This window comes from Martes martes (assembly GCF_963455335.1).
Source record: "Martes martes genome assembly, chromosome: 6".
Classification (NCBI taxonomy): domain Eukaryota; kingdom Metazoa; phylum Chordata; class Mammalia; order Carnivora; family Mustelidae; genus Martes; species Martes martes.
Genome location: NC_137893.1, coordinates 112670745 through 112684868, shown reverse-complemented (window position 1 = coordinate 112684868; position 14124 = coordinate 112670745). Strand labels below are relative to the sequence as shown.

The 14124-nt window shown below is 34.3% G+C and overlaps 1 protein-coding gene across 50 annotated transcripts in view; it reads right to left on the bottom strand.

Moving 5' to 3' along the window:
- Positions 1–14124, bottom strand: part of RIMS1 (regulating synaptic membrane exocytosis 1) — a gene marked incomplete at both ends in the record, with an annotated part of 221064 nt that overhangs the window by 111282 nt on the left and 95658 nt on the right. For 19 of the 50 annotated variants that reach the window (XM_080806223.1, XM_080806179.1, XM_080806208.1 and 16 more), the window contains 2 exons: positions 4799–4911; positions 12090–12161. In XM_080806223.1, the coding sequence (XP_080662349.1) occupies positions 4799–4911; positions 12090–12161 (185 nt within the window). Of the gene's footprint in view, positions 1–798; positions 829–4798; positions 4912–5992; positions 6176–12089; positions 12162–14124 lie in introns of all 50 variants that reach the window. The other 31 variants (XM_080806177.1, XM_080806188.1, XM_080806214.1 and 28 more) reach the window with 6 other exon arrangements.

Genomic DNA, 14124 nt, shown 5'->3' with positions numbered 1-14124 from the left:
CAATCATTAGTCCACAAATACTGAGTAAATGTACATTTATTACGCTATACAGCATTATTTAATTTTTAATTATTTTAATAATATTATTTCATTAAGCTAAAAACTCATGTTCAAATATTTAGTTATCAGGCTAACAATAATACTGAATAGAAAATGATAACAGGCAGCACTTGAGAGCAGGACAAGACATGCGTCTACCTGAAACACAAGTCCAAAGACCAAAAATCAACTGTGATCCAAAAGATAATAAGGCCGGAGGTCACCACCATTCCCAGAATAGCAGGCTGAGTGGTTTTCCTCCTCTGTCTCTCAGGAAGACAGAATTGGTGGTTGTTATAATGATACTGAGGCCAAAAGAAGTGACATTTAGGCTGCTGCTTTCCAGATGCATGACTGCAGTGGGGGGCCAAACATTCTGTAATGTTGCTGCTATCAAAAGGGAAAATCCAGAGATTTTCTCTACCTTTGCAGCAGATACTACCCTGAATAGAAAGTCAGAATCGAGGAGGAATGTAAACAAACAAACAAAAACATACAAGAAATATGTTATTTTTCAAAAGGAATTGTCATTGTAGATTAATTTTGAGACAAAAGCACTCTTAATTTTAATATTTTCCTCTTCGATGTGAATAATACAAAATGCTTAACACCAAATGCCCTACAAAATCATTGCAGGGAGAAAATTACCTTTATAGCGAATAATTTTGCTCATTATTTAATAAATGCAGTTATATAATTCACATATTATAAAAGAAAAGGAATAATATTAAATGGTTAAAAAGTTACATTAATATTTACCTTTTGTGGAAGAGTTATATTTTTCTTGTTCTTCAATGAATTAAATGCACATAATGATGGAAACAAAAGAAAGAAATCAGCAAATTTATAGTTAGACACGGAAATGTGAATAAGCACAATGGCATGAATAATAAAAATATACAACATGTAATGTGACATGATAAATTGCAATGACAAACCATAAGGAAGTCTCAAATATGATACTAAAAGTAATCAAAGAATGAATACAACAATTTAAAGATTTAAAATAAAAACAGAAACACTGAGAAATTAATGTTTGGCATTGAAAAATACATTATGTGGCATTTTTTCTTGCCTTTTAAGAACTGCAAAATATTTCAGCACCGGTTTTTCCTAAAACATTCTGATTTTAATCCATTATGACTTTTTATTGCTAGTATATTAAAAAGCACCCTTAATACTCATAACAAACATTTTTATCGTTTCAAAAATGATAGCATTTCAGGTAATTTGAAATTTCACATAATTCATGAAAACCGGAATTCCAGGTAGTAGGCATTTTCTTTTCATTGTGAAAATATTCAGTAACATTTTCCACAAGGAAAAAGATTACCCTAATTTAAGTAATCCTTTCTTCTTTCTCTAATTAATTATATTAAAATATCTCAAAATGAAATTGTTCTTTAGAGACTGTAATTCTTAGAAATTTCATAAAGTTTTATATCTACCTCCTTATTTGTATACTATTTATTGAAAAATAATGGCCTACCTAGATATTTCTAAAGGGGAGTATCATCACAGTTTTGTCGCAGATAAAATGACAGAACACATAAAATATAGCTGGCACACCAAGTGTTAGTTTACAAATAATTTCTAAATACTTCTTTAAAAGATATCCAGTTGAGCACAAAAAAATCACTTGTTTGTTTCAGAAAACCATATGACATATTTATGCAAACAGTTATGTTCTTTTCAGCTTCACTCTCCATAAGGGCTATGTTGGAATACAACTTTGGAATATAATCAGAAAAATTTCTTAGAAGTCTTTGCTCAATTGTCACAAACCGTTAGTTACCTAAATTGTAAGGCTACTTTTTTGGCTACTTTATCTCAAAATCTGTGTTGTAATCACTCCTCTTCTTTTCTTCTAAGTATACTTGAATGTAATCAGATTCCATGCAGCAAACAGGCTAGGATTCCTAATTTTTAAAAGAAACTTTAAACAACTTTTTCAAAAATTAAGTAAAAATGTCTTTTCAAAGGATGTGTTTGCCTTTAAAAGAGCACATATCTCTTCTATGGTACAAAGACAGAGTAGTAAAACTGAATTACAGAAAACAAAACAAAACAAAACATATACCCAGTCAAATAATCTAATCATCTTGGCACAAATCCTAAAAACAATCAAGTAGGTAACTGTATCCAGAAACCGTATGAATAATATTATTTTACAAGTACATCACGAAGTTGCATCATGATCCAGGAATCTAAACCATTTGAAATATTTGCTCTTACCAACAACTACTTATCATCAACTCAGTTCTTTTTTTCAAAAATAAAAAAATAAGTAAATAAAACTAACTTTTGTTAACAATTTAAAAAAATAGCAACAAAAAAGACGACTGGAAAGAAGGAAGTAGAGGCTTAATTGCAAATGAACTGTATTCAGCATTAACTTCATAGAAGATTGAACTGTTTAAAAAATACTATCAAAAGAAAAAAAACATAATTTTATAGCCCTACGAATAACAATGAAATCGTTCATAAATTTAATGTGCTAAATTCTGGCTAATTTATTAATTAAATCAAAAGTTTACTTTTAAAAACATATTTTAGGATACATAAAGATGTCATGTCTGTTCAGTTTGAAACAGATCCATGATATGATGACAGCAGACGCTATTACATTTTCCCAAAGTCCCAGAGCACATAATAAAATCAAAAGTAAACCAGATCTGTTTTAATTATGGAAGAACACTTAGAAATAGTAACACATGTTTGTTCTCATTTTTAAAAAAGCTTTTATGTACATGACCCTTGAGACCATAAGTTTCAGGAAACTCAAGTAACAAAAAGTGTTGACTAGTGTATTTATATTAAATTTCAAAATAACTCCATCAATTTCATGTTCAGTCATTCCTTTCTTCCCACCTCAATTCAATCCTTACAAATTGATGATTTCTCTGAAAGACAACTGTGAATAGGAATATCATAAACAGTAATGTTGATATTAACAATAGAACATAGCTTTTTAAAAAAACCCAAATCCAGCATACAATCCAACTGATTTCATAGAAGCAATTCTTATTTCTATAGAAATAACATAACTACAATCTCACTATATAAGAGTTATATGGAGTACCCTTACATGCTTTTGAACCTATAGAGTGTTTTAACAATTGGAGGAAATGCAAAGAATTTTAGGAACCCGTGACTTTTTGGATATTGATCTTTAGCAAAATATGGCCACTGAATCTGAAGCAAAATTCCAGAATTTATGGTTCATTTAGTTGTGCAACAGGAGTTCATAAATGGATAATTTAAATAAACACCAAATTTTATTTAAAGCAGTTTCATCTGGGCTATTGTTAATTAGAGTCTTAAAAACGTTAATTATGAGTTATCTTCTCAAAATGTTCCCAGAAGAGAAAAGAAAGTTTGTGAAACACGTGAATTGAGAATTCCAATGAATTAATTGCTACCTTAGAAAAGAAAGTCAGAGTTTCACATGGCATCATAGATTCCTTATTAATTAAATGAATACTCTTATAACAACCCTGAATATTGAAGCATGACATATCAATGAGACGTATAATTTTTAAAAATAATACACATCCAGAGTTTACCATAACGGCGTTCCTCTATTAGTAAGTTGGTATTTCTTAAAGTCTACACTAGTTTTTCTAAAATCAAGTATTCTGTTTATATCCCCTGTCATATCAGTCTTTGAAATAATGTATTTATCTTAGATCATTTCTTGTGATACATTTCTGTGATACACTCGGTAAGTTACTTCAATTAAGTAAGTAAAACACGTACGCAGCTCCCTTAATATAGAATGAAATAGAAGTGTCACATCAGCAACAACCAACACTGCTGAAAAAAATATTCAAAATGTTAACCTTTTAGTTGTTTTATGGGGATGAAGATTTTGAACACATGTTTTAAATAGAAGTCTGCTGTATTTATAATCCCAAATTAAAAATTATTTCAGTACATTACTTAATGGATCCCTGATAATACTTGTGTGATAACAAATACTGATAAATCTTTTCACCTACTAAGAAATGGGATAGACCTTGGGTCACACGAGGAAAAAAAAAAAAAAAAACAGTAACTATTTTAACCCAGTATTGAAATAATCTGGCCCAGATAGTTTAGGGAACCTAATTTCCATTATCAAAACTCTCCTCTTTCTGTCTCTGTCTCTCTCACACTCTCTTTTTCTCTTTCATTCTCTCTCTTTCTAGGAAAATAAACACAACATGTATGTGCTTAAATAAGAGAACCTGTAAGTAATGATGAACTGTTAAAAAGAAAAAAAACCCAAATTTCTAAAATGTGTCCTCTAAGTTATTCTTTCTTCATAAAACTTTTATAAAAAACCAGGATATTGCAAGTAAGTTAAAATAAAAAAAAATACCGGTAAAGACTTCAATATGATCAAATGCTTGTTTAAAAACATTTTAAAAACAAGCTTAAATAAACCTTCTTCTAACACATAAAATGCCATATTTTACTGAGATGTTAAAAACTGTACTTTTCTTTTTTTTGTCCCTTTGAAAAAAGGTGTTTCTAGGGCTCAATTCATTCTCCCAGTCGACCATCTAAAATTCATTCATTCACTCACTCAGCAAAAAACAGAGTATATGCCATGAACCACTGAAACTTGGTTCTGGGAATAGAATTCTAAGACACAAAGTACTAGGATTCAGTAAACTACATAAATTAAAGTAGTATTCATTTAATAAAAGGTGTATAAAAAGAGGTGATTCTCAAATCCAAGGTTTTTGGACAATGATCTCTCTTTATTGGATACCTTGTTCTATACTGCCGCTTCTCACTGGCACCTGTGGGAGCTGTCGTCCCCTCCGATTGCTGAAGGGTGTGTCTGCAGGAGGAGGATGGGTTGGACTTGCTTGTCTGTGCATTCTGTGGGCAAAAAACAAAGGGGGAATGAAATGGTGAAACTCCAAGAGGGCCTGACAAATACCTTTCCCCCCTTCCTGTTACTATTAAAACAGACATAAACCTCCTAACTCAGCCTTTGGAAACAAAACCAAATGCTTTTGATGATATGTATAAAAGAAATACTTTAAAAAGGGGCTAAAAGAGACAGGGTAATGTCTGTCACACATTGTTCTGCATAACAAATTCCTGAATTGAGTAAAATGAGACTCACTTCTTTGAATTAACTTACTATGAAGTTGTGGCTTTCCATTAAGTTATCCATTTTTGGTAGTGCTGAACCAATATATCTACTTACAGCCTCTGAATCCTAACAATGTAGATAAATTAGTGAAAAAAGGCTGTTGTCTAAATTGCTACTATTAAGTCAATTATTATATCTAGAATTATTTATAAGTGATTGGAATACTTCTAGCTGTAGACTTTTATAAAAGTTACCATTCACTTGTTGTTTATTTTTAAACAGGAAAAAATTGACAATACTTAAAAAAATAACCTTGGCTATAAAACATACTGGTGCAAGGATCAAAACTACAAATATAAATTTGAGAAGCGTGCAGATACATTACTACTGCACAGGAGTAAGCTGACCTCCATCTGCTGGCATTCAATTTTTTTTAAACTGAAAAACTTTTAAACACTAATATTTAACTGAACACATACAAAAGATTTTTGTAAAGAAATTTCTCTTATACTTTTGAAAGCAAATACACACTTAATTTTCCAGGTAATTGCTCATAAAGAATTTTACATCATTAAAATAGATATAGATATATATGAATATGCCACAAACAGATGGAAGGACATAAAACAGCCAAATTTAATTTTCAATGATAGCTAATTGGCAGGAACTATAGACTATTATCAGCACAGTGAAGATAGATGCAAGTAATAGAGGATGTGGGAGAGGTTGAAGTGCCACAAAGAAAGGATTAAAAATTATGGTGTCATAATGAGTGAAAGCATCAAGTGCTCAGGAAAGTACAACACCACACCAACACCCGGAGGCAGAACATGAATGCTGGGCTGGACACTGAATAGCGACCTTGTCAGAAGTGGAGAAGGTGGCGCCGACCCTCCGGGGGCAAGGTGGTGGGTAGAACACAGTGTTCTGACACTAGAGTGCTCACTCGACCTTGAGCGAGCGGGATGTTTTCCCCTAAGGACTGGCTGATCAGTCGCTCTTAGGGCTGCGTATCCCCTTCTAGAAAGGCATGGTGGGAGAACCCTAAAACATTAGGGCCAAAAAAGATCTTCAGTCAGCAGGTTCACATTAAGTTTGATACCAACACATTTGTCCAAGGAGAAAACCTGGTTACTCTTACAAGGCAGCAACTTTAAAAACCAGAAGAAACCCACCATCATGCAATCACTGAAATGGAATTCAAAGGAAACTGACAAGTTATTGCAAATGTACATGCCATGTGGTTTTTAGAGGGCTAATCCAGATTCCTCCAATGTAACAAACCTCTTGTTAAGTTGTACAAGGGAAGAGACTTCTGTCTCTTGGTTTTTACTGAGCTGCATCTCTAGTGCCTAGAATACAGCCATACAGAGAGCATGAACTCGATACAGATACCTTGAGTGAATGAATAAATATGATTAGAATAACGAATACAGTGATACTTCAAGCACTTGCCTTCAAGAAGAAATAGTGCACTGTAGGACTCTGTGTATACTTTTACAATGCTCATAATTTTAATCTGCAATAGGAAGTTTATTCCAAGTAGGCTGCAAAAGGAAGATGTCTTCTGAGGTTAATTTAAGCAGACCAACAAATTAAAATGATGCAGTAAGATGGAATATGTTTCATTATTGAACTGACTAAATACAAATGGCTGATGCATGGATAATAACATATCTTCTAAGATAAAAAAAAAGTCTGAAAAGATATTTGTCCATATATTAACAGGTACCTTAATATAGGGTTCAAAATTATGATGAAGCCAATTTATGAATTAAGGATTAAGAATTAAAAACTGATATGTATCTAGTTTAAAACAGATACATACTTTTGCCTTTTTAAAAAATCATTTCCAGTATGTATTTTAAATAAAACGAATGTTTAAAATACCCAATACGGATTATTTTTTACAGTGATAGAAGCAAAGGGATAATACCTCATCCTTTTTGAAACAATGCTATAAATCCACTTATCAAGTGATTTGAAGTGTGAGAGTAAAAAATAACATATTGGTCACCAGAAGTACTTTAATTATTGAGTATTTTATTCAACTTGTATTCATATTGACAATTTTTCTTTTAAATAAAATGATTTTCACAGCTATAATTACTTTAATTCAGGGTATCTCCTCTATTTCAGCACAATAAAATGGGGAAAAGGTACAACTTAGAACTGTAATAAAGCTGCATTTTTATCTTCTTGACCTATGGATTAATGCTTTATTAGGCCCTAATGCAAATCCCGAAACCTGGACTGTTGTCTCAATTTCCAAATTAAAAGAAAAAAGAACTAACAATACATACTAAGACTGTTCATTCATTCTCAATTGACTTTTCACATAACTCAACCCTACAGAATTAATTTATATGGAAAGCATTGCATGATCAAGTCCTTTCCTTTGGTAAAGAAAGAGTTTTTATCTATTACTCCTCACAAGCTATTACCATAAGAATAAACTTCAAGCCATCCCTGTTTGAAATATACTTTCTAAGTGTGGCCTAAAAAGTGAATATGGTTTTCACCCTGGTAGTGAGAAATTGCATGTCAATTTCATTAAAGTCTTACTTCATTTCTTAATAAGAACTAAAAGGACTACTTAAATGTGACTTGAAATATAAATAAATTAGGTGGAACTTATATGGCACCAAACTGAATGGTAAAGATATAAAAAGCAATTCTGGAGACAAATAAATGGCTTTCTAGGTGAGAAAGCCAATACTCACCTATTATTATTTCTATAATAGGTGAATATTATACAGACTGAGACTCTGTGACTTAGTGTTCCCATCTTCAAAGTCACAGGTGGGCAGGGTCTGAGGACACCTTGCACAGTGCTTAAGGTGCATCATTTAGCACAAGATCTGTTTCTTTCTTTGACATGAACTAAAAGTCCCACAATGACAACAGTCCCTGCTGCCAGCTGAACTGTAACAAATACAAAAGCACAGACCAAAGGGGCGGCATCAGAAACCACTCTGTCTGAGGAAGAGAGAGGAGGGTGGCAGTACGTCGGAATTCTGGGAAGGAAAACTGAGGAGAGTGAAAATGCAGAACACTGAGAAGAGCAAGGTTTTGGAGATGAGAGATAATGGAACCAAGTACAGTTCATTTCAGACTAGAGGAAAGGCGAATCAATCAAGAAATTCTGAGGTACAGGAGTGAAATGTTGGGAATCCTGGCTGTTGAGTCTTGATGTTTCAGTGGAATGGGATGAGCGAAGAACATTAAGGTTGCAAGAATGGAAGAGATGGGGAGCCACCATATTTGAGAATGGAACAGGGAGTGCATGGGGGATAGATAAAATGACAGTCACAACTATTCTCTACGGAGCATCAATAGAAGCCAGGCACTGAATGTCTGTGTGTATGTGCACACCTACATACACATGTATGTTCTTTCTTGATATTCTTATAACAACTCTGAGAAATATCATTATTCCTATTTTATAGACAGAAAAACTGAGGATCATAGAGTGACTTGTACAAAGACAAAGAGCTAATGTGTGGTAAAGGCAGGACCCACACAGATCTACTGAGTGCCAACACTTGCTCCCTGTGCTGTCTATTGAGATAGGCTCTCTTTCCATATCACAAGATGAAAAATGGCAAATCCTTGGATATATTGTTAATCTTGTAAACAAAATCTAAATATATATCCAAATGTCAAACTGTCTGACAAGATTTAACAGATTTAATTGTCTCCTGAGAGTCTGTAGGAATAAAAGATATGGGAAATGGCATTTAATGAATACCTATTCCATTTTATAGACCTGTAAATAGCCCACATTTTTTTAAACAAAATATAAGACTTCTAGAGCAAAATTCTAATGAAAACCCAAGTATGTCTGAAGCTAGTTCACCATCTCCAAATGTGTATGTAAGTATTCACCGAGTCCAATCTATGCCTACTCTCTTCACCCAAGACTAGTGTTTTGACTTGAACTTAAGTAAAACACATTTCTCACCAAAATCTGAAGTTGTTAATTCAGGCATAGCTATTGTTACAATAGTAAATGTCTCCTAATGCAGCTTAAAAATACAGTTCTTTTTTTTATGGCTTCTTAAAGGATGGACATGCACGTGGTATTTAAGGTTAACTGTTCAAAACAGTTCCTTCTGTAATGGCCATTAAGGGCCTACACATTCTCCTTCCAATAGTACCAGCACAACATAAAATGCATATATGTTGGGAAGGTTTCCTTCTTAGAATTGGTTAATCCCAAATACTAGTCCTGACAAAACATCCCCTGGATAAGTTGCAGAGTACAGGTTCCACAACAAGAAAAGTCACTAGAGTAGAAAGGGGAAATGATCTGCTACCAAGCAGGTCATATAGCTGAACTCATGTGAGAGTGAAGAGTCAGACTTTTACTACGGAGCTTCCTGAGACAATGTAAAGCACTGCTTTAAATGCTAGGCACAAAAGTCAGAAATGAGTTCTGCTTGTCTTCTGCCTATAACTAGTCACTATATTTTTCAAAATATTTTCTTACAACACTATTCCCCATAAGGCCAAATTTGTTAAGGCCAACAAAGGGCCTTCAAAATGATGACCATTAAATAGCAAATTTTGCCAGAAGCCAAGGGGTGACTGTGTGATATGAATCCTTTGAGTATGTTATTAACTTCCCAAAGACCTCGAATCAGCGTCCAAAGCATTCATACTAAAACCTCAATTCACCTGTAGTTAGATGTCAACTCATGGTATCTCCTAAAGAAATAAGAGTGGCACAAACCTAGAAAATCCAGGCCAATTCTTTTGTAACTAGTTATTCAACAACTCACTTAAAAACCAGGCATATAATTTACACTCTATTACAAATCAATGGAGAGTTTTAATTATAATCAAACAAATCTACACACTTAAAAGGTTTGCGTTTTCTATATTAAAACCTGTTAGCAAAGTAAATAAAGCAAGAGTAATATGAGTATGGTCCTTAAGCAGCAAACATTTGAGACTGGGAAGCAATCAAATTCTTGCTATACTTTTTGCAGGGATGGAGGATTTGTGTTTATCTACAGATAGTTTCAGCGTTGTAGAGGAAATGCCCAAATATTACTCATTTGTAGTTAAGCACCATTAGTTGATTCTAGAGTCATCTAGCATTTTATAAAACAGTATCCTATTGTCAAAAAGACCTGTTCATTGATATATCCTAAATAAAACTGCACATGGTAGTCACTCAACTAGTAACTGTTAAATGAATTAAAGCCTGAATGGAATAAAAAGAACAAGACTTGGAGGAAAAATTTCAATCATGTCAAAGTCATTGAAATTCTGTCTGTCTCTGAGGCAGATGGGCAGTGAATGGTTGAAGATTAAAAACTTGTCTAAGGAACTTAAGTCATTTATAATTCTAGTAAAGAAGCTGCAGTTAACTGAGTTGACATTAAAGAATATGTAAATGGAAACAATACCGTTTCATTACAGGCTATCTATCTATCTAAAGTGCTAGAACTTTGCTCTTTATTCCCTTTCTCAAAGCCTAGCTCCTTTGTAAAACTGAATTTCTATTCAAAACTTTCCGAATTCTCTAAATCCTCGTTCTATTGCAATTTAGAGTCCCTAAACAGTCAATATCTCCATAGATAGTAGCTAAGAGTAAGTTCCATCTTCTCTTTATCCACACCCCTTCACGTAACTAACAGCTACTCATTTTTCTGATCTCAACTCAGAAGTAGTATCTCCTGGGAAGATTTCCTCTTTTGCTGTTCCCTGTTTTATTCCTTGAACTTAGCACATTGCTTCACACGTATCTTTTAAATGACTAACTGAATTGTTCAGAGTTTATCTAATTAAGCCTACTGAGACAGCCCAGTGGTGACTTGTATCTGCTCTTGGAGCTTCCAATCCACCCTACAAAATGTTGTTACAGTGATCTATAATTTTGGAACTCAAAGCCAGTCACCAGCCTGTCAAGCCCATCAGTGGCTCATGGAGTTATAAAGCAGAAGCTGAAATTCTGTTAAACAGTCCACAAGGTCATGTGTGACATAACATCTAACGGATTTCTCCAGCTTTATTTTCAACGCTCTCTCCCATCTCCTGGAAGAACTCGCCCTCTCAAAATATGGATCCCCCAAATCAAGAGTAAAGTTTAAGCCTCAGCGTTTTCTCATATTTTTTTTTTCTTTCTCATGGAATATTTTCTTCACATCTACTTTCATATATCTGGATTTCGCTCAGGTGACACCTTTTATGAGATATCTCCTTTCTGCACTACACTCTTTTTCCTGTGTTTTCACTGTATCTTGTGCATACCTTTATAGTAATAGCTGTAAGACTTCAATCCATTCTTTCATTTACATCTGTGTCCCCCTGCATGTTCTCAATGCTTTTTTGGATGAATGAATAATGTGTTAATGGGACATGAGGTGTTTTTTACAACTATGTAAAATAATGTATTAGCATCTTACACCAAAAAAAAGTAAAAAAAAATTGTAAAGTTGGATGAATTACAAAGAAAGGTCAGTAATTCCTTTAATTTTTATACTAACTCAACAAATATCTTTCACATACAAGTAGAATCTTAGATGTACTTGTAGAAAAGAGATTTAAAAGATGACATCATTCAGATAAATAACATTCAAAATATTTGCATATTCCAAATATTATATTCATTAACATTTAAGAATCTCAGAAAATCTCAGAAACAAAATATTAATGTCCTAATATGTAAATAGTAATAAGCACAGATCTGGTCCTCTTTAGTAATCAGTGTGATGACTAAGAGACATATCTGAGATTTTTCTTAAACCCTAAGATTTAAGGGCCACCTTCAGATTACCCTCCTCTTGTTTTTTGAGGCTATTCCCATACGGGAGATCTATTTACATGAATGGTCTTTAAACATCACAGGCTATGTTTAAAAACTGATCATGTAAAATGAGAGTTTAAGGCACCCCTGAATTTATCAGTTGAAAGAGAAGATGGCCACACAGCACAACACCAAGCCTACCTTTCTGCATCAGAGGCAGTGCCTTTCCTAGTCTGTTTTTGGATGCTAGATCTTTCAGACTTTCTGGAGTGCCTGTGGAATGAAATGTTAAAGAAATACAAAATATATGATGAATACAGCTACAGTAGTTTCATACAATGATAAAAACAATAGACATGAAAAATGACAACTATCTTATTTAGATGGTTTTGTCAGTCAGTGCTTTTAAAAATAAAAACAAAAAATAATAAATAAAAATCTGAACTGGTGCTGGGTGGGAGACATAAGTTGCCCAACAGGAGACCCAAGAACCTGGGATTCCCTTAGTTTAAACAGGTCTGTCTGCAGGAATGATTTAGTATGGACCCCCGCTGAGCAACTTTGCCTCTCCTAATGAATAAACAAGTCCAGGGGAGAAATGGAGCGAGGACAGATGTGATGACAGCAATGGTTTGGGTGCTGAAAGACTACAAAGGGGGATGTGCCCTCTGCATTTACGAGCTGAAACAGGGTGCTGCAAGGATTTGTTGTTTGTTATTCTTCTCCCACAAAATATGAGAAGAAAAATACCATAGTGAAATATGCTTCACGTAATCATTTTAAATCAAGTATTAAAATTATATCCAAAGTTATTATAAACATGCTTTTGAAACCATGTAGCATTTTAAAAAGCTGATTACACATCACCAATCAAAGAATCAAGTTCTCAATTTACTCTATGTCCCAGACATATATATATCTCTCTCGAACATTTGGAACTGGAAATGCGTTTTCCCAAAGAAATGTTTCTATAGAGAGCTTACCTCCCTAAGCAGCAGCTCACATATGTTATTTGACCTAAAATGTGTCTCGCCTACTATATATTTGAAATAAATATAAAATATTATGGTCAAGAAACTAAAACTTATTATTAAAAAATCCCAGAGAAACCATCGAAAGTAACATGCATTTTAATCTCGATAATCTGTATTTTTCTCTCAATAGTTGATTCTTTACAATTTATGCTTATTTTTCTTTCCTGATATCACTTCCTTCCAACAACAAAGAGACAACTGTCTGTCACTCCCTACTAATGCCAGATAATCAGAGTATCTCATATATGTCAAGCCCTGCTGTCCCCACTAGAAATACATGTCAAAGTATGAAGTCCAACAGGGGGTACAGACTTCTGGGGCTGCTCCTCTCTCCCCATATCTTTTGCTATTGCCAAAACTGGGTCCACCCTGTGTTGCCCTTCTAATTCAGGGCTTCAGCTGTGTGTTCTCAGGCTTTCTGTTACCATGACGTCTCACTTTCATCTCACAATTGATGAAAAAAGTGTTGATGCAGAGGAGAGAAACATCTCTTGCTTACCACTTTCCTTGAATTGTTGGAAAAGAGGATATATGGAAGGATAACTCTAGGTCAGGTACTGAGGGAGGTACTGACTTATTAACCTTCATGACAATCTTTCAGGTATCATCTTTATTTAAAAGATGAGGAAACAGGCTCAGGACAAGCCCACCCAGTCAGTAAGAAGTAGACTTGGGATAAGAATGTAAATATGTCTAGCTCCTAACCTGTTTCTGTCATGTACTATCAGCAGAGAGAAGGGAGGAAGTTGGGTCTGATGTATGTCCTTGGGGCTGCACCCTCCCTCAAGAAGGGAAGAAACTATGAAATATGGGGGTTGGTCTTGGAAAGCACTAAGAGATAATATCTCATATTAAAGGAATATCTCTGATATTCTTGTTTACTTTGTTGATCCTATGATGAGGAGGGCGCACTGTAGTGTGTAGAAGAGTGGAGAAGTACATGGCACATGCCTGAAATTGATGGGAGGTGGTTGCTGGGAAGGAAAGCCAGTTCCTAAAGCACACAGAAAGCAGGCATACAGATAGCAGGAGAAGCTGCTGGAGGCCCAGTAGGCATCTGAGCTCAAAATAAAAAAATACCATTATGGGCATGGGGAGGGAGAAAACCGTAAGAGACTCTTAATCTCTTCAAAAAAACTAAGGGTTGCTGGGGGGAGGGAGGTATGGAGAGGGTGGTGGGTTATGGACATTGGGGAGGGTAT